General features: G+C 38.4%; 1 protein-coding gene across 1 annotated transcript in view; it reads left to right on the forward strand.

The window, feature by feature from the left end:
* The window catches only part of SLCO5A1 (solute carrier organic anion transporter family member 5A1), a 69,795-nt gene that overhangs the window by 23,040 nt on the left and 27,649 nt on the right, over positions 1-19,106 (forward strand). The window contains exons 3-4 of the mRNA XM_041464369.1: positions 10,848-10,980; positions 17,128-17,348. Of these exons, the coding sequence (XP_041320303.1) occupies positions 10,848-10,980; positions 17,128-17,348 (354 nt within the window). The remainder of the gene's footprint in view (positions 1-10,847; positions 10,981-17,127; positions 17,349-19,106) is intronic.

Raw genomic sequence — 19,106 nt, forward strand, 5'->3', positions numbered from 1 at the left:
CTTGAATATCTCTAACAATTCTGTCCCTTTATCAGATTTAGGAGGATCTTTTCAGGGATCTGCAGCAGCAGCTTGGTGCTTCTGTATCCTATTTCATGGGGCTGTGTCAGGAGTGTCAGGGTCATTTGAGAGCAATTTGTTTCTCCCTGGTGGGACACCCATTAGCTTCTTGACCATGGGGAGAGAAGGATTTGCTGGGGCACTGCTTGATGATATTTTTCCATAGCTGGGATGAAGAGATTCAGTTTGGTGCTACAGCAAGAAACTCTTGTCCCCAGGCAGAACATGGAGTTGAATGAGCTCTCATGTCTGTCTTACGATCCCTCTGTGGAAAACAGGAGAGATTCATACCCAGAACCCAAAGCTCAAGTTTTATTTCCAGAATCAAACATATCACCATAATTTCAGCTTCATGAAAGTGCCCAAACAATGTTGTTCCTGTGAAGATAAAGACCTTATTTTGAAGCTTTGGAGGTTTTCATAAAGTAGTAGTGTTGTCCTTTAGCTAAAATAAATGGTCTCCTCTTTTTATAACTGTTACACATGGCTGGAAATGTTTTTCAGACTCTTTGGCTTGTAATAATATTTTCAATATTGTTTCAAAAATTACTATAAAGCTCTGCATTTCACTTTGCCAATTGCTGTTTAATATATTTTTATTGAAGCTATTGCAGCTTTCAGCCTTTCTGAATGCAGCAAAATAATTTTTTAGCAATACAATAGATGTTAAAACTCACAGGGTCATCTGCAAATTGCTGGAATAATGGGCTTTTGCTTACAGGCAGATTTTGCGTCAGATGTAAGTAATGAAGTGTAATTACTGTTGTTTCAGTTGGAAGATGAAAATGTAAGTGCAATTTACAAAGAAAATAAGAAGAAATGCTGTGTAGCTTGCCCTTCTTTGCAGTCTATTAGCGAGAGGTAGTGAAGGGAAAAATGATCACCAACATTTTCAATAATTAACCTGTGCCTCCTATGCAGAAACCAATTTTTGAAAGGAAATTAATTCTGAGGGAATATGATTGAAGTAATTTACCCCTTTACTTCTTTGTTCTGTTGTCCTGCTGGTGGGACAAAGCAAAAATGAATATATATAAATATATAATTGTGCTTACTATCAGCACCTAACCTTCCCTTTCAGTAGATATTTGGTCTATTTCTGCTCCTTCCTCACATTTTCTTTTCTAGGCACAAAGGAACTGGCTTTGAATAATGATGAAGTATAAAGGAATGCATGTCAAACCTGCCTCCCTAAAACAGGTAGTTGTGTGCCATTAGCTGGTTTGTGCACAATAAAAGCACACATCCATAGACATTGGGTATTTAGCGTATAAAGATTTTTCCTAAAGAATTGGTACTTATTCCTGGTTCTTGTTATGGTTCATGATGGCATACTCTTAACATCTGGTTCTGTGCCTGGTACATTTCACTGGGCCCTTCCCTGCTTTTCCTCTGGGAGTGGGTGTATTCTCCCAGCTCAGAGAGATGAGAGGACCTGAGTAACATATTCCTGTTGGCTTGTAGTCTTAGACTACCTGAACATGATGTAAAACAAATTAAAAATAAATCATAATACAAAAACTCTGAAATACTCTTCTGGGCTAGGTTCTGCTGGTCTTGAAGCTATGGACCATTCTAGCTGTGGTTTTAAATTTGATCTCTTTTTTTTTTTTTTTCCCATTTTCTTATTTGGGATCTGCCTCTTGAGGTCCACTTGAAGGCCAAATCTCAGCTTTCACAGTTTGATATTTTTCACAGTTTGATATTTGAAGAAAAGGGGATGACATGCAAGTGAACAACCCTGCCCACTGTAGTGTAGTTAGAAGTAATGCTAAAGACATGAAAATATGTTTTAAGAAGCTGAGATCAACAGAATCTGTAAGCATGTGCCTGGGGATAATCCCTAGTGAAAATTAAATGTGTATATGTAACCTCAGCTGCCAAACCATTAAAAAAACCCCAAAGCCAAGCAATTAAAAGGCAGAGATCAGATATTCCCATTTGACATGACCTTATGGAAAGAATGCCAGTGAGTCAAGATGCTGCTTTAGTATCTTAAAGATAGCCAGCAGCTTCAGTGTTCTTTTAGTAGGAACACCACTGAGTATTAGTGCAGAAGTGCCAAATCCTGTCTGCTCCAAGAGAGAAGTCACAGTGGCTTCAAGAATACTGTTAATGTGAATTTTAAATTCATGACTGTGGATTTAGCTCCCAAATTATTATTTGAATAATACAGTGAAATTATCTAACCAGTTATTAGTTATTATCTAACCAGTTATTAGTTAAAGGTTTTAAAAATAATTTGGAGTAGTAGCTTGCTTACAATTTAGTTAATAATAGTTATATTCAGTAGTTAAGTTTCTGTATGGAAGTCGACACTACTTCTGTGACATTACATTGTTTCATTCTTTGGAGTAATCAGAACTTTGGGATAAGGACAAACCAAGAATTCAGAAGGGACCAAGGAGTTAGTCAGTAAGTGTTAACACAAATGGTCAATGTCTCTGTCTAGTTGCCTTACTATTCACAAAAGAAAACATTTTTTAAGAAATCTGCTCTTTTGAAAACTTACAGTTTGGGAATTTATGCCTAGTCAGCTTCTTGGGATATGTTACCTTGTGCTAATAACACAACATACCAGCATAAACTTAAAGAACTTGAAGATGTGGGGCATTTTTGGGAGCTGTTTTCCAGAAAGTAGTAGCCAAGAGCAGAACTGTGCCTTCTGTTGCATCTCTTACGACATTCTGACTCTGTTCAGCACAAGTAGTGTGCATCTGTCTGAGACCTAAAATTCAATAACAGTACTTTTCCATGTCAAAATTTCCTACATATGGAAAAAATAATTGGGACTTTTAAGAAAGATCACTGTTACTCATGCATTTAAGCAATTGTTGACACTTCTATTTAAAGAAAATCCCAAACATCTATTTAGGTTACCAATGCCTTTGACTTCACGGAAAGAATATCAGGACATCTTTGTTTTCAATTTAAGTTCTGATCATGAAAGTATAGGTGTGTATATCTTTGGTCATGCAAACAATTCACATCAGTGGGGACTAGTCATAAGCTTAAAGTTAGTTGTATGTGCTTTTGGAATACCGTTGTCACCAGAAGATTCTTGTGTTAGAATTGGTGTAAGAACTTACGAAGCTGATAAAATCTCACTGGCTTAATTATCTGATGTAAGAATTTCTTTGTGCATGGTGTCTAAATTGAGTTAACCACACTGATAGGAAATTGCACTCAGAAATCGCAGCCATTTTCACTAATCTTTTTAAACAGATGTGTCTTTTTCATATTTACTTGCTAACTGTAAGTCATTCTTGGTAATATTATCAGCAAATGTATATTTATAGGTGAATATAAAGAGAGAAAAGACAGATTTTGATGGCAACCCGCAAGTAATATTTGTGTGTTCCAAGCAAAACCGTTGTCTCTAAAGAATGGGACAGTCTCCAGTTGCCCCTGGGATTTCTACTTCCATAGTTTTCTCAGGTTTTAGGAATAAAGAAATAAAAACTCTCATTTTAAGCAGTGAAGTAATTTTCCTTGGGGCAATTATTTCTTTAGCCAGGTATCTGTAAAGCTGAAATACCATGGTACAAGTATAAGCTTTTCTTCTTCGGTATTTTCAGTGTTTTTGGATTTTGGATTGCATGCACACACCTGTGGATGTAACCAAAAGACAAGTACTGAGTCTATGAAATTTTAGTGAATTGCTCTGTAGGCACTGTGGCTCTACAGCACAGCAATGATTTGGAGCAGCACTGCAATATGTACAAGAAGTACACATTGGGACAGACAGCCTATTTTAGTTTGTTTTCTTTCAGCTTGCTATCCTTTTTTTATGGATATAGTAGAATTGGATCCAGTGAAAATGATTATAATGTTTTAGAACATGACTGTAAATGGTGAATACAAAGCATGAAGCAGGATAACTGTTTAAATCAGGGAATGATATCTCTTTTAATACAAATGATATCTTAGTAATAAAGCTGTAAGAGAAAAGTAATAATCTGATGCTTTTCATCTGGTGTTGGCACTTAAATAAAATTGAAACATATTTTATTTAACTTCCAGCATTTTTTAATGGAGTGGTAAGCTGGACCATTAATTTTGTTTTCCATGGTAGACGTGTACAATTATGCTTTAATTATGTTTCTCTATAAATTTGTCTTCCAGGTCTGTGAAATCTGCTTGTTAAAATAGTGACAAATAATATTCTATACAAAGATCAAGAGAGGTTACTGAAGTAGTTTTGTTGCTCTCTTTATTGTTTTGAGTGGAACACTGGGTCTGAGAGACTATTATAGTCATGTAACACTAATGCATTTTGAAAGGAAGTGATTTAAAGATGTGAACTGGACATTACTATCTGAACTGCAGTAATGCTCAAAGCATTGTTTTTTCCTGAGCAAATAACCACATTAAAGAAAGAATCCTAAAGCATGTATAGATACGTTTGATTGTGCGTTCGTGATGAAAAGAAGGAAGTGAACTGGTTTCCTGACTTAAAAGCTTTGAGAAGTCTGCCTGACTTCTTCACACAGCTCAGTTTTGTGTCCTCAGGCTCAAAAGAGTGGTTAAACCTTATGTTTTTTGGGGTAGCTTCTGTGTAGTGAAATTAGACAGAATGAAGTAAATACGCCTTTATGAATGGGAGCGATGTTTCTTTGAAAGCTCCTTTATGCTTGATCCTTGGTATCCCATCACAGTGCTGTGACATGAGAGGAACAGGGGAGAGCTGGGGCCTGTTCCCTTTTGAAACCTCTGTGTATCAACTTTGCTCTGTGTAGAAATCAAAACCTGCTCTATACCCTAGAGAAATAACAGTGCTGCTCATTCTCCGGTGACAACACAGTACAGCTGTTCAAGGAAATGTCTGCTGGTAGCATTGGAGAGGATGGTGGTACCATAGCATGGTGGTGCTTCTCTTGCTTGCAAAATTCCAGGTGGTAACCCTGCAACTGTTTGTTTTTTTTTTTTTTTCTTTTTTAATCTATCGCCCTTTATTACATTTCTTGGCGCATAAATATTCAAGATTATATACAGTTCATCTTGCCTTTCTGTTAAAGCTCAGTTCTCAGATTGTAAACAAGTAATCTGTATACACAGGGCTTTCCTTGCAAATTCACGTGAATGTTTTCTTTTGGTTGTTTTTATTCTTCTTTGTGCTGTTCTTTCATGAGAGTGTTGTTCAACTGGTAGACACTGAATTACTGCTTCAATTAAGTAAGTTACACTTCTGGACTTACTAGTGTACTTCACAACTCTAGTGGATTGATTTTGTCTTTTGTATCTCTGTTTTCCAGTCGATACCCTCATGCTAATGACAGTTAAGATTTTGGAGTAAAAACTTGAAATCTACAAATATAAAAGGATTATGATTCTATATCCTAAAAAGTATCCTACAAAACCTATTAAAATTTTCTGTAATTGCTCTACTATTCTGACAGTAGCAAACATTCATATACATACTTGTATGCATATATAAAATTGACTTTCAGAATGCACCCTGTAGCTTTTGCAGGATTTTGCAAATTCTAAACTTCCATTGAAAACAGAATAAAAGTCAAATTCTGCTTGTCTTACACATGTATGAAATGAACAGTTGTACCATGGTGATATGCTGCCAGGATTTGGACAATGGGGTCTTTCAGAAATGTTTCTCCTCCTCCAGTGATAAACTCTGTGTGGTGACATGTGTGTGCACACAGAGGAGATGACAGGGACTGAGCAATACATGCCTTTGTTTTTGCTTTTTTAAGCAAAGTGTGTTTTTAGAACCCAGAAGCCACCCTGTTGTAGCTCACTAATTTGTCGTTTCTGTTCATCACAAAATGTGGCTTGTGACTTTAATTGGTGCTAGCATGACTGATATAAAGAGGCACAGTCAGAGAGTTCACAAATGAGAGTGCCACAGGGCATATGTTATATATTCCCATATACAGAGCCTACTGAAGATGTCTTTTGGTGTGATTAGAAGAGGGAAAGGACATTCACAATATTTTTATAAACTCTGTCTCATTAAATAAATGAGGTAGTGTAGGTAGATTAAAAGAAAAAAATTCTTTGGCAACAAAGTTTTTTGATGCACTTGGTGTGAACCCAGATTTTCAGACCTGCAGAGGATTCAGCTCATCTTACTGTAGTCAAAAAGACTGTGCTGCAATAGGCTGTATGTAGAGCTTTCTCCTGTTGAAGAAGAATCTCTATGAATAAAGCAATAGACAATGTAATAATTTTGTCAAATGTTGTCAGAATGACAGAATTCATTGTAACATGTCCCAGGATAACTTTTCTGTGGTGAAGAATGACATTGTTTGATCTTATTTCACATGGATAGATAAATTCCGTATGTAATTAGGTTACTGATTCTCTAACTCCCCTTGTCTCTCCCATCCAGCATCTTAGCTCTGATAGCAGTTTATGGCTAAGCCTGGCTAGCCACAGCCAGCTGCTGTTTTGAAATTAGACCACCTTGCTAGTATGAGAACATACTTAGTGAGGCAGTGAAACTCCTCCAGTACAAAGCTTTAAGGAATTAATGTTGCCATGGCTAGATATCTCGGGTGAAAATGGGGACTTAACTAACTCTCTCCAAACCAGGATAGTTTTACTTATCTGCAGTCTGTGTCAGAGGTAGAGCTATGATCTGAAAGACCAGGTTTGGGGGTGCTGGGAAAGGCTATCCCTCATTACTGAAGAGAGAGTACACCCAGAGGAGGAGATATGCTTGGTAATGGAAACTCTTAATCACAACACTAAGATCTTTGGAGAAGAGGGGGACTTTAAAGAATCCACAAGGTCTTTGTCTTTGAAATCATCTTGTTTAAAGGCTGTGTAATTTTAGTAAACCAACCTGTGCTTTCCTCTGAAGACTTAGGATCCTGCATGACAGCAGCAGCAGCAAGCTACAACAGACTTAAAGCTTTTGCCAGGTCCAGTCTAAGCTGGTTGTGTTGAATGTCATGAGTAGTTCTCAGATGGCTCTAAGTCACCCTGAGATTGGTCAGAGCATGGTACTGTTAATGCTAAGGTCATGGATTTGATCCCTGTTCAGGCCATTCTCTAGGAATGTGGGTGGCTTCCAGCTCAGAATATTCTGTGGTTCTGTGAAGCTGGGTGGGAGTGGGTGACCTGCAGATGGGCTTTCCTGGAGAGACCAGTGTTCCCACAGAATTGTAATACAACTTGACAGCATCGAACACGTGTGGCTAATGCAGGAACTTAGAGGGGTGCAATCCTGCATTCCAGTGTAACGCAATCAGAAAAGATTCAGATTGATGTTGTAGCCCATATGTCTGTATTAACAGTAGTTTCTTCCTTTTATCTGTTGAAGATGATTTATGGTTTGGAGTAGAGCTTTTAACTCGTGGAATGTACATCACCTCTCTTTTATCATGGGGAAAGATGTATCAGTGCTATTTTACAGCATAGCTTTTTGTGACTTAGAAGTAGTAAGGCAGCTTGCAAATCTAAGCACCAATCAAGCTTATGGCTATGAGGTTATAAGACGAATGCTGGATTTCCTTAGGTTCAATTAAAAAAAATGATCTGGATACTGCATGCCTTGCCTCAGCATCACAGTACTCCAGCATGTCTCTTGATAAAAATGTTTGTTAATTCCATTTGAGAGGTCTTGGCTGTTACATCTGTGCAACTCACTAGATCATGATCCCAGATCATGGCCTGAAGAGGGAGGACCAAAAAGAGTTAGCTGAAATCCCTGGCAGAAGGCTGAAAGGAAGGTGCTTATACATCATCTACATGTTTTTGAACCTTCTTCATCCAAAATCTGGGGACCTTCTAGTGTTCTGAGTGGAAAAAATTCTGAAACTATTCTCCACAGGAATTTTTATTCCTGAAGCAGGTACAATTTTGATGATACCCAAATTGGATCTGTTTCCAGTTCAGTTTCCTTTCTATATCATCCAGTAATCCTGGTGGCCTACTTGGGAATCAAAAATGTCTTTATTCCTGAATATAGCTGTGAGGGCTGTGACCAGAATTTTAAGGGTCCAGGACCCTTGAGTAGCCTGCCAGGGTGACTTATGGAGTTGGTTTGCCCTTCACTTCCATGGCAAGGTTTGAAAGTTTGGGGCAGATTCTTTCAAGTATGTAATTTTGAAATACTGAAATGTTATGCTTGCCATGCTCTGTTTAGTCTCATTTATAAGTCTAAATCAGTTTCTTGCACTTGGTGTCCAGTTTCTGATAGTGACTATTATTGGATGCTGAAAAAGATGCTGTGTCTTAAAAGGGCAATTTTATGAACTTACCTGCTGCCATTGACCAGGAGCATGGAGGCTCTGTGTTTTCTGAAAAACTCAGAAAGTGATATTTTGCCTGTAAATTATATTAAAAACAAAACATCTTGAAGCCTGAACAGCATATGGTAATTTAAAAATACTCCTGAAATTGTCAACAGGATTTCTTCCTCTAAAGCAGAACAGTGTACAGTTTTACTTTTACCTTTATTGTGCAATGTTTCTGCTTACAAGGAAAACCCTCTGAAGTTTCCAGGTATACAAAATACACTATTTGGATAGTGATTTGAAACATGAGAAGTTGCTGATTTAGCTGCTTTCAGTGGTGGGACTAAAGCTGAATTAATGCAGTATAAGTATTTTTTCTGAATACTGAAGTGAATGGATTAGGTCAGTCTTTTACTCGCTTTGTGTTTCCTCTCTAAAGATTTTAGAGATCTGAGTTTGCTGTAGTTGTCTGAAACAATTTTCCAAGCAAACATTTGTAGAACAAAATTTATTATTGGTTCTGGGGGTGTAGTGATAGTTTTTTGTTTGTTAGTTTGTTTTTTTTATTTCCTCCTTGTGGTGTGAATTTTTGCAAATAACAGTTACTGTGGGATTTAACTAACCAGTTGCTGCTAAGCAGCAGAGTTTCAATGTCTGATGGAGCATTGTAGGCATACAGAGAATTGTTTACAATCAATCAGTAGGGAACATGGCTGGAATAAATTTAAATAGTGAACACAGTTCTGAAAACCATTATGTGAAAAGGACTTCAGCAAAATCTATTTATTCAAAATTGCAGTTTCATAGAAACAAAAATTGTGTTTACAAAAAAAAAAAAGACTTAAAAGTGACAAAACTGTAATCAATTTGTGGTCTGGCAGCATTTTTTTAGTATAGGCAGTTTTACCTTTTGTGTTGGCTTCTGTGATTTTTTTTCTCTGCAATGAGGTTCTATTTTTACTTGTGAGAATGCCCTTTTTTCTACATTCTCTTATTTCAAAGCATAATATGGAAATGTGCAAGTTATTTTGGTTTAATCAGGCAGGTTTAGTTATCTCTTTTTACGTATTTTATCCTTGAGATATAATTTACTGTAACAGGTAACGTGAAAACTCAAGGTGTAATAACTCAGTTATGCTTCTTCAGCTGCTGCAGTCTAGGATTCAGCGTGTCTGATTGAGGATGGGACCAAAAAGAATGGAGTCTGCATATTCCTGTTGTGGACAGGGACTGGTCCAGTAACCATCTGGACCTAGAGAGAGAATTACAGAGAATTAGATAATCAATTCTTTCATGTGCTGCTAGAGGATCTGCAGCATCTGAGCAGGTGTTGCTGTGCCTGGGTTTTGGTGGTACAAGATACGTGGGCAGACAGCAGATACCAGCCCTTCCACCCCCTTCCTTTATTACTTACAGCCAGGCTGTATGGGAAGCAGGACAGAAGCATCTTAAAAGGAATGGATGCTGCAGGATATATTAAGGAAGGAACTTTATTTATTTTGTAGGGGAATGGAATGGAATAGAACAGAACATTTCAGTTGGAAGGGAGTTACAAGGATCATTTCATCCAACTGCCTGACTGCTTCGGGGCTGATCAGAAACTAAAACCTGTTACTAAGAGCATTGTCCAAATGTCTCTTAAACACACTGATAAGTCTGGCACCTCCCTAGGAAACCTTCATGGGTGTTTGTCTTCCCTCTTCATAAGGAAATGCTTCCTAAGATCCAATGTAAACCTCCTCTGGTGAAGCTTTGAACCATTGCCATGTGTCCTGTCACTGGATACCAGGGACAAAAGATCCAGTGAATAAAGATCCCCTCCTCAGGAAGCTGTAGAGCAATGAGGTTGCCCCTCAGCCTCCTTTACTCCAGACTAGAGAAGCCTCAAGTCCTTAGCTGCTCCTTACAGGTCATTCCTTCCAGTCCTCTCACCAGCTTTGTTGCCCTTATCTGGACCCTTTCAAGGACCTTAAAAGTATTCCTAAAGTACAGGAAAATCATATTCATCACCTTTTCTTCATCCACTGAGTAGGAGACCTTACCATAGAAAGATAACAAATTAGTTAAATGGCACTTTCCTTTTGTGAACCTGTATTCTGTCAATCTCTGAAATAGGAATATTTGATTTCTTAAAATGGACCATTCTTTTATACACAGTATTAGGCTGATGGTAACTAAATTAGAATGTTGTATTTTGCTCTCTGATGACAATTTTTCCTCTGCTTTTCTGTTTCCCTACCATTAGTTAGACTTCTAAAAAAAATTATATGTTAAAAATAGTTTTGATTTGATTTAAAGGAAATATTACCAAATAGGAAAAATTATGCAAGTCAAGTATGTTTTCCATCCAGAATACCAAAATAGTGTATACTTGCATAATTTGACTGAAAATGTACAGAAAGTAGTAATCTTCTTACTGATATGTGACTTAGGCAGAAGTTGCTGCCTTGGTTGAAAAAAAGTTCCTTCAAGTATTAGGGTGCAGAACTTCTTGCTTAAAGAAACATCATTTTGTGATTTCATGTGTAAATAAATAATGAAACATTAATTTTATTGCTCTGTGACTTCGACCTTTTATTTCCTCAGCCATCATGTACGTAATGGGAGCCCTTGGACCTGCAGCTGGATACTTATTAGGAGGACTCCTTATTGGTTTCTATGTTGATCCTAGGACAGCTGTGTATATTGACCAGAGCGATCCCCGATTCATTGGAAACTGGTAAGGATCAAACATTTTTCAAAACTATTCTCTCAGTTGCCAGTAGGGAATTATGACAGGTTGGAAGATTTTATGCCTTGAGGACTTGTTTAAGATTGTAGAAGGAGGCTGAGGAAGATGATGTTTCTGTTATTACTACTCACTAGCCTCTGACAGAGAGGAAAGGTTTGCCACAGGATTGCACTGGAACTGTGCATGGAAAACCCCCTATGTTTGGCTGATCAGGACTGTCCCTGACCACAGTGGGCACTGACTGACAGTGCTAATCACAGGGATGGCAGGGCAGGATATTGGTGTTGCAGGAGGCCATAGATGGTCTCTGCTGCTCAGAACTGACTCCTTGTTACTGGAAGTTGGATTAATCTCTTTGGTTTTCCAGAGAAGGCAGCATGAAACTCTGAGCTCTGCTGCCCAGATGAGAAACGCTAGACTTTGCTGATCCTATTCCAGGTGAAGGAGATAGGATGGGGTAGAACATGCCCTTTCCAGTCTTTGTTATTCATGGTAATGGCTTATGTTTAGGCAGCAGATGCTGTAAACCATCTCACATTATTCTCTAGTAAGGAGTAGGCTTTCAGCAGCACTGAGATGTAGCAGCTGTAATTGTTAGCTGATGTCTTCAGGCAGCCTTTGGGATGTGGCCTCCTTAGAAATGTGTCTTTGAGGAGGCACATCCTGAGGAGGCTTTAACTGCCTTTTCTCAGATAAGTCATAAATCTGCCTTGAAGTTTTCATGCAATCCCAGAAAAAAACTGAAGTTCATTATCCCAGGGAGAGATCTCTGCTTTGTAGGTGTAAGTTCTCATGCCCTGGGTTAGCGTTTGTCACTGCGCCATTGCAGTCCGTCTGTATCTGTTTCTGTTTCTTCTGCAGTGATCTTTCCTGACAGTTAGATATGAAAAATTCTCTCTTCAGAGGCTTCTTAAACCTTTAAAGATTTAGTCCTGCTTTATTGGTCTTGCTTAGTCCAAGAGCATTGCTTCACTGTTTTGTCAAATTTTCAGGAAGAGAAAGGCAAAGCTGAGAACTGAGTGTGGCCTTGGGGTTAACAACTCCATGCTCTGATTTATCTACTGACTTATCTCACTGAAAGGTCTGCTCTGTGAGTGTGCAGCAATGTCAGAATTCGGACTAGTCTATAAAGATTTGGAATAATCTATATAATATAATATAAAAAATTTGGAATCAAAGAAAAATATTGCACATTCTTCATGGAATTCCTACACTTCATGTGTTTTTAATGACATGTCAGAACTGGTAATCAGCATCTGATCAGTACTTTTTGGCAGAAATTTCAAACAGGCCCATAAATATATTTGTTAATTGAAATCAGTGGGGCTGTGTGAATGTGGGATAAACTTTTGATTTTATCTGTAACACAGCCACTGATATAACTGAGCTTTAGCTCAAGCAGTTTCAGCAAAAAAAAATAAAAATAGCCAAAGCAAGAAAGTCAGTAAAAGTAATTCAAAGTTTTCTTTTTTTATCTTGTTGATTAAATCTGTAGGGTGTGGCTTTCCTTGAAGGGTATTCCAGGTATTTTTTATTTCTCTTTCATTTTTGACTGTCACTTCTTTCTCTTAAATTTCTGAGGAGTATCAAATGCTATCAGGTCTCTGGTAATTTGTTGCACAATCTGTGGTGGCCTCTCATAAAAGCTTAGCAGAGTTCATAGCATTTGTGTCTCATTCTCTTTTCTCTTTTTGAATCTATAACCCATTAAAACCCATTAAAAAAAAAAGTAAGACTCCTATGGTGTGAGGGTCAAACCTTTGTCCTTTGCTACTCACTGACTGCCTGGTTGCAGAGAATTCCAGAAGTGTAGACTTTCATTTCACTGAAATGTATTTTCTGGGATTGTGACATTTTCTCCTTGAAGGGAAATGCTGTGTAGTCAAGTTTATTTTTATTTATGCAATCTAACAATTTGAAATGTGAGAGTAGCCCAACACTTACTTTAGCTGACACACTTTAAAAGCATGGTTCAATTGAGATAACTTAATGGGAAGTCATATATGAGATTTCTGAGTCTTGTTTCCTTTGAAGTGAATTAGTGTCTTTGATTCCTATCTTTTCTTTATTATAGCTGTAAGGTTCCTAATGTAACTTATCGTGGGACCCAATTTAACAATTTCCTTTGTTAGAGGAGGCAGTGCTTGCAGACAAAATAGTGAGTATAGCAACTATGATATATGGCTAAAATGAAAGCACTATAGCCTATTTTTTTCCTTAATCTGTTCCTTTCTAGGAACATTGCAGGACACGTAATTTGGTTTATCTCTCGTGCCACATGGGAAAGTAAAATGGTTATTTTTCAGGGTTATGTCTGATCTGATTATTCCTTGAGTTTCACAGGACTTGGATTTCTGCTCCTGGGCTTTGCACACCTGGGGTTTCTGTAGGTGCTCTGGGCTAAATTGCAAGCCATCTGTCTATGCCAGCCCATCAAATGTTTGAAACTGTTTTTTATTCAAATGTGGTAACTGTAGGGATATCTGTTAGACATCATTCATCATGTTGTTGTCTTTGAGAACTGTTAATGTGCTATATAGGGACCTCATTAGTAGTGGAGTAGCCCGTGGCGATCTGTCAGGTGCTTTGAATCAAATTTTCTTTTGCTGACACTTTTCTGAGTGTTTTCCTAGTTCAAAATCTGTTTGATACTTGGGTCGTTCTGTATAGTCTTTCATCAACATTCCACACAAGAGGTTTAAAGGAATTCCTTCAGCATTGTCTGGTCCTTCCTTAGCTTTAATTGCTTTATTTGAGGTCCTAGGGCTCGTGCGGATGCCTTTGAGGTATTCTTCTGCATATTTTCTTTGACTTCAGAAGATAGAAAATCAAGGGTTTTTAAAATTAATTTAATTAAATAAATTAAGTTCCTGTTCTGACCTCTCAATTTCCCATTGTAGGTGTCCTTTTTATTTTTGGTACAGTCTTTTGTCTGTTTTCCAATTCTTTGATATTTCTCCAAGAAGTTGTGAAGTGTAGATGGTGAGATAATTGCATCCAGTGCTGCATTTGTGACATTTCCAGCATTTGGGATGCTGTCATAATGGTCCCTTTGGATTTGAATTTCATCTCGTACTACATTACAGGCCCTGTCTCCTTTGCTGTTTCCTCCTGAGTGGGTGGTTGCAGATTTCTGCATACTCTTGCCACAGATTGTTTCTTTGATCAGTGCCTTTGCAGCTTTTGCCTTTGAGATCCTGAAAGGGATGTTGCTACATTTTTATACAGACTACGGATTTATTTCGTCTGACAGTGCTGACTAATCCTCCTAAAAGTCTGCTTTCTAATCCATGTATGTTATCAGCTAAAATGAATGAATAGAGGATTTTCTGTTTACATAATATCAAAATTAGTCAAAACTTTCAGTCACTTATATTTGCCTTGCAAAAGCTTCCTGTAAGCTTCTAATAAAAATAGTGTTACACATGGCTGCTTATTTGTTGTTTGCCTGTGTGTAATCATTTATCATGCAAAGCATTGCATATGAATTTGTCTTCATTGAAAAGTAAAGGTTGCATTATCTTTGCGTTACAAATATGAGGCCAAATGCTTTTTGTTTCTTGTGCAAGAAATCCTGTCTACTCAGAATTTAAAATGTTTTAAAATTTGAACAAATATATAATTAATAGTGTAAAGGTAGTACAAAAATATGCAAAAGTTGTTCTTGTATTGGGTTTGCACAGCAGGGTTTTAGTAGCAGGAGGGCTACAGGGGTGGCTTCTGTGAGAAGCTCCTGGGAACTTCACTTCTGCCTGAGAGAGGCAATGACAGCCAGCTCCAAGAGGAGACTGGCCAAGGTTTACACCATCAGTGGTGGCGGTAGCACCTTTGGGATAACAGATTTAAGAAGGGGGAGACAAAAAGACGTGCAACACTGGCAGTAGTCACAAGAGAGTGGAATGAGAATATGTGATAGAAACAACTCTGCAGACTCCAATGTCATTCAAGAAGAGGAGGAAGTGGATGTGCTCCAGGTGCCAGAGCAGAGATTCCCCTGAAGCTGATGGGAGCCTTTCATTACATTTTCTCTCTCCTGTCCTGCTGAGGATGGGGAGTGATGAGAATGGCTTTGGGCATCTGGCATCCAGCCAGGGTCAACTCACCGCAATTCTGGAAATTTGATTTGAAATGAAAAAGCTGTCATTGTTGTGGTTGGCTATTGACTTCACTGGAACTTCCAAATACCAGCGTAGATTTGTGTGGTGGGTTGGCTTTGGCTGGCTGCCAGGTGTCCACCAGGCTGTCTCACTCCCCTTCCTCAGCAGAACAAGAAGAAAGTACGATGGAAAGCTCATAGATCAAGATAAGGACAGGGAAAACCCTCACCAATTACTATCATGGGACAAGTAGACTTGATGTAGGCAAATTAATTTATCACCAGTTAATAACAGAATAGGAGAGAAAGAATTAAAGAGAAACCTACAAGCATTTCCAACCCACTCCTTCCTTCTCCCAAAGTTCAGCTTCGCTCCTGACTCTTCTACATCCTCCACTGGAGTGATGCAGTGGGCTGTGGAAAGGGGGTTGTGGTCAGTTTCTAACACCTTGTCTCTGTTGCCCCTTTTCTGCTTCAGACAGTCTTTAATTAACTGGTCCAGCACAGGTCCTTTCTGTGGGGTGCAGTCCTCCAAGAACAGAAAGTTCCAGCCTGCAGCATCCCCTGTAGGTGACATGTCCTGCCTGAAAACCTGCTCCTGTGGGGGCTCTTCTCCACAGGCCACAATTCCTGCTTGAGCCTACTCCAGTGTGGATTCCCCACAGTCTGAAGTTGGATACCATGGTCTTGTCCTGTGACTGCAGGTGAATCTCTGCACTTGAAGCCCCTTCTTCCCTTCTTTTCTCACCTTGGGTCTGCAGGGCTGTTTCGCTTCACACAGTTGCTGTGCAGTGTTTTTTTCGCTTTCTTAAGGAAGTGAACACCAAGGTGCCATAAGCATTGTGATAAGCTCAGCATTGGGTAGTGGTGGATCTGTTTTAAAACTGGCTGGAGCTGTCTCTGTCCAGCGTGGGAGATCTCACGGCATCTTCTCACAGAGGCACCCCTGCAGCTCCCACTGTGCTACCAAAACCTTGCCGTGTAAACCTGGTACAATGGGATGAGTCTGTAGTGGAAACTGCACTTCCAGTATGTAAGAAGGAGTTTGTGGGTGGATTCTGAGGTTGTCCTTTTTTATGGAACCAGCTGTGTGAGTTTATGTTTCCCTTAGTCTTTCACCTTTAGAGGAGAAATGTTATCTGACACTCTGCTATCGGTGTTCTGGCTGCTGACTCGAGTTAACTCTACAGAACTTTCTGGTGCAGCCCTTTTGCGCATCTGTGGTGCTGTGGTGAAGTCCATGAAGCTTTTTGGCTGCAGGGAGGACAACTGTATGTAGCTGAAGAGCTCTTCTCTATGTCCCACACATTGTCCCATCTGTGGGTATGTCCCAGATCATTCTCTGAGAGCCAAGGGATCGTTTTAGGGTTATTTTTATATCCCATATTTAAAATACAGAGGGAGAGAAGAAGAAATTCTTTGTGAAGGCTATTTCAGGTTGCAGTCACAGAATAGAGTTTTGGGCATAAACCCTGGCATGAATTGTAGCACATCAGTTGTTTACATTCAGGCTTTGGCAACTCTTTAGTTGTGAAGAGAGAGAATTGGACAGTCAGGGCAGTGAGAGGTGGGCACTGGAAAGCAGAACAGATTTAGCCCTGATGTATCTATCAGGACATTTTATCTTCTCATGACATGGATAGCTTTTTCTGTGTTCTCCAGAGAAATACTATATTGCTTTACTGGGAATTGTCTGTGAAAGGCTAAGTCAAAGTTAATATCTAATTCTCAGCACTTGGTACTGAAAAATTACTAAACCCGAAAATTTGTGGTAACTTAAAGCTGACACTATTTAATAAAATTGGGTGGGTTCTGGATAAATACCTTTCAGTAAGTAAGGCAACAGAAACATCTTCTGATTAAGGAATTTAGTACAGTAAAGGTTCTCCCCCACTCCAGTTCTTTACTCTTAGTGTCAGTTTTTCATATTTTGCAAATGTGTCTTTCCAGGCAGTGCAGCTTCTAACAGTTACTTTGATTTTTTTTTGTTTCATGTAATGTGTTTGCTTTTGTTTCCATTCCTGTTTTCCTGGCATTAGGTGGAGTGGATTTCTCCTTTGTGCCATTGCTATGCTCCTTGTGATATTTCCCATGTTTACCTTTCCGAAAAAGCTCCCTCCTCGACATAAAAAAAAGAAAAAGAAGATGAATTCTGATGATGTTTCAAGTGATGATGACGTGATGAAAGAGAAAACAAGTAGCAAAACAGAAACAGACAGTTCAGTTTCTGCCTCTATGGGATTTGGAGAGAATGTTAAAGGTAAAGTTAGTTTTTAATTTATAAATGCTTTAGATTTGGTGTGCAGGGTCATCCAGGATTGTATGGGTGTAGGTGAAGGCAGTTTTTGACGTCCTATATTTGCTATTATGTTTTGCTATTGAGATTTTAATAGCTGCTCATCCTCTAAAATGACAGGGTCCAGCAATGACTGTAAGACATTCCTTTCCTTGAATTGCCAGTGTTTGTGTACCTGTTACAAACAGGTAGTCTATTTCCTATAGTTACAGGACCCCTACCACATGTATTTATGCATCTTAGAGTTTGCAATTGTCACACCTGCTTTATAAGCTGAACTTCTTGGAATAACCTGCTCTTCCACAGTGTAAGTGACACAAGTAGAAGGAATTCTGGTATGTGAGTTCAAATACGTTCATGTATTTGGGTAAGTTCATAGAGAAAGATGATCTGTTTCATATTCCTTTCCTGTCTGTTTTGTACTGCAAATTATTTTCTGAAGGCTAAGACAAATAAAACCTGTGCTAATTTTGAAATGTGAAGAGATCAAAAGATTGACAAGTAGTAGAGATTTTTATTTTATTCAAGGAGAACCTGTTACTGTAAAGTGTAACAGTAAATAATAGTCATTGACAGGTTGCCTGGGGAAGAAGGGCAGTGTTGCTGCAAATTGATTAATGTGAAGCATATAGAATTCAAATTGATAATACAGACTTAACAGTATCATAAAATTGAATAGTGTAGGACAAGAGTGAATGTGCCTTAGTGCCATTTTGTTGTTAGTGCTATTGTGTCCTCCTTGGAATCTGTGATGCAAATGCTGGTTGTGCCATTTCATGGTAGCCTCATTAATGTAGCTGGAACTGGGAGAAACCATGAAATATCTATTGTACCATCAGACATAATTTGAACTCAAAACTTTTAACTGCTTGTTGAAATAGACATTAGTGTTACTCTTTACTAGGACATAAGTCCAGGCTATAGTGATTGGGAGACTTTTTAATGCAACATTTATGATCACTCTTTATGCTGACTAAACAAGTCTTAGCAAAACCTGTTGTTTTTAGACTAAACCCAGTGTAATTTAAAGTAATGTTTACACAAAACAAAAATAAAAACTTCTGTATGTCTTATTTTGGCATGTGGTATTTGGTACTCATATTTGGTATGTATCTGCCTAGATGTATAACATACATTCTATAAAATACTATGTTAATATATTAATGGAGCTACCATATTCAAACTTCTACTACACAAAACTTTTAGTTTTCTTTAGAGGAGAAACTTCACCATGTGGAACAGTGAAAAGAAACATGCCAGAAAGATAGCAAGCTAGTTGAGATAAGCAGAAAAAGTATTTTTCTATAAGCTGATAATAGCTTTCCCATTCAGTGTCAGTTACTCTAGCAAAGAAGGCCTGCAGCCGGAATGCACTATCATTTAATTATTTTTCCAGTTTAAGTGGGCTTTATGGAATAAGATCATGCCTCAAGCTTCTCAGCTGAGGTAATTTTGTTTATAATGGGAAGGAAAAAAGGATCATATGTGTCTAAGTCATTTAGCATTGCTTCTTCTGAGATGCAGTGAACATTTTATACTTTCCATTGAATTTCAGAGCTTCATCTTTTTATAGCACTGTGGGCAGAAACTCCACTTAGGCAGTAGCCAGGAGGCTGTTGATTTAGTAGGTCATATCTTCTGTTCTATACTAATAAATATCAATGATGTTATAGTCTGCCATGACAGAGGTCAGTGCCATCAAATCTGAAATCTATGCAGCTT

Source organism: Pyrgilauda ruficollis, unplaced genomic scaffold (assembly GCF_017590135.1).
Source record: "Pyrgilauda ruficollis isolate IOZ18807 unplaced genomic scaffold, ASM1759013v1 scaffold18, whole genome shotgun sequence".
NCBI classification, from domain to species: domain Eukaryota; kingdom Metazoa; phylum Chordata; class Aves; order Passeriformes; family Passeridae; genus Pyrgilauda; species Pyrgilauda ruficollis.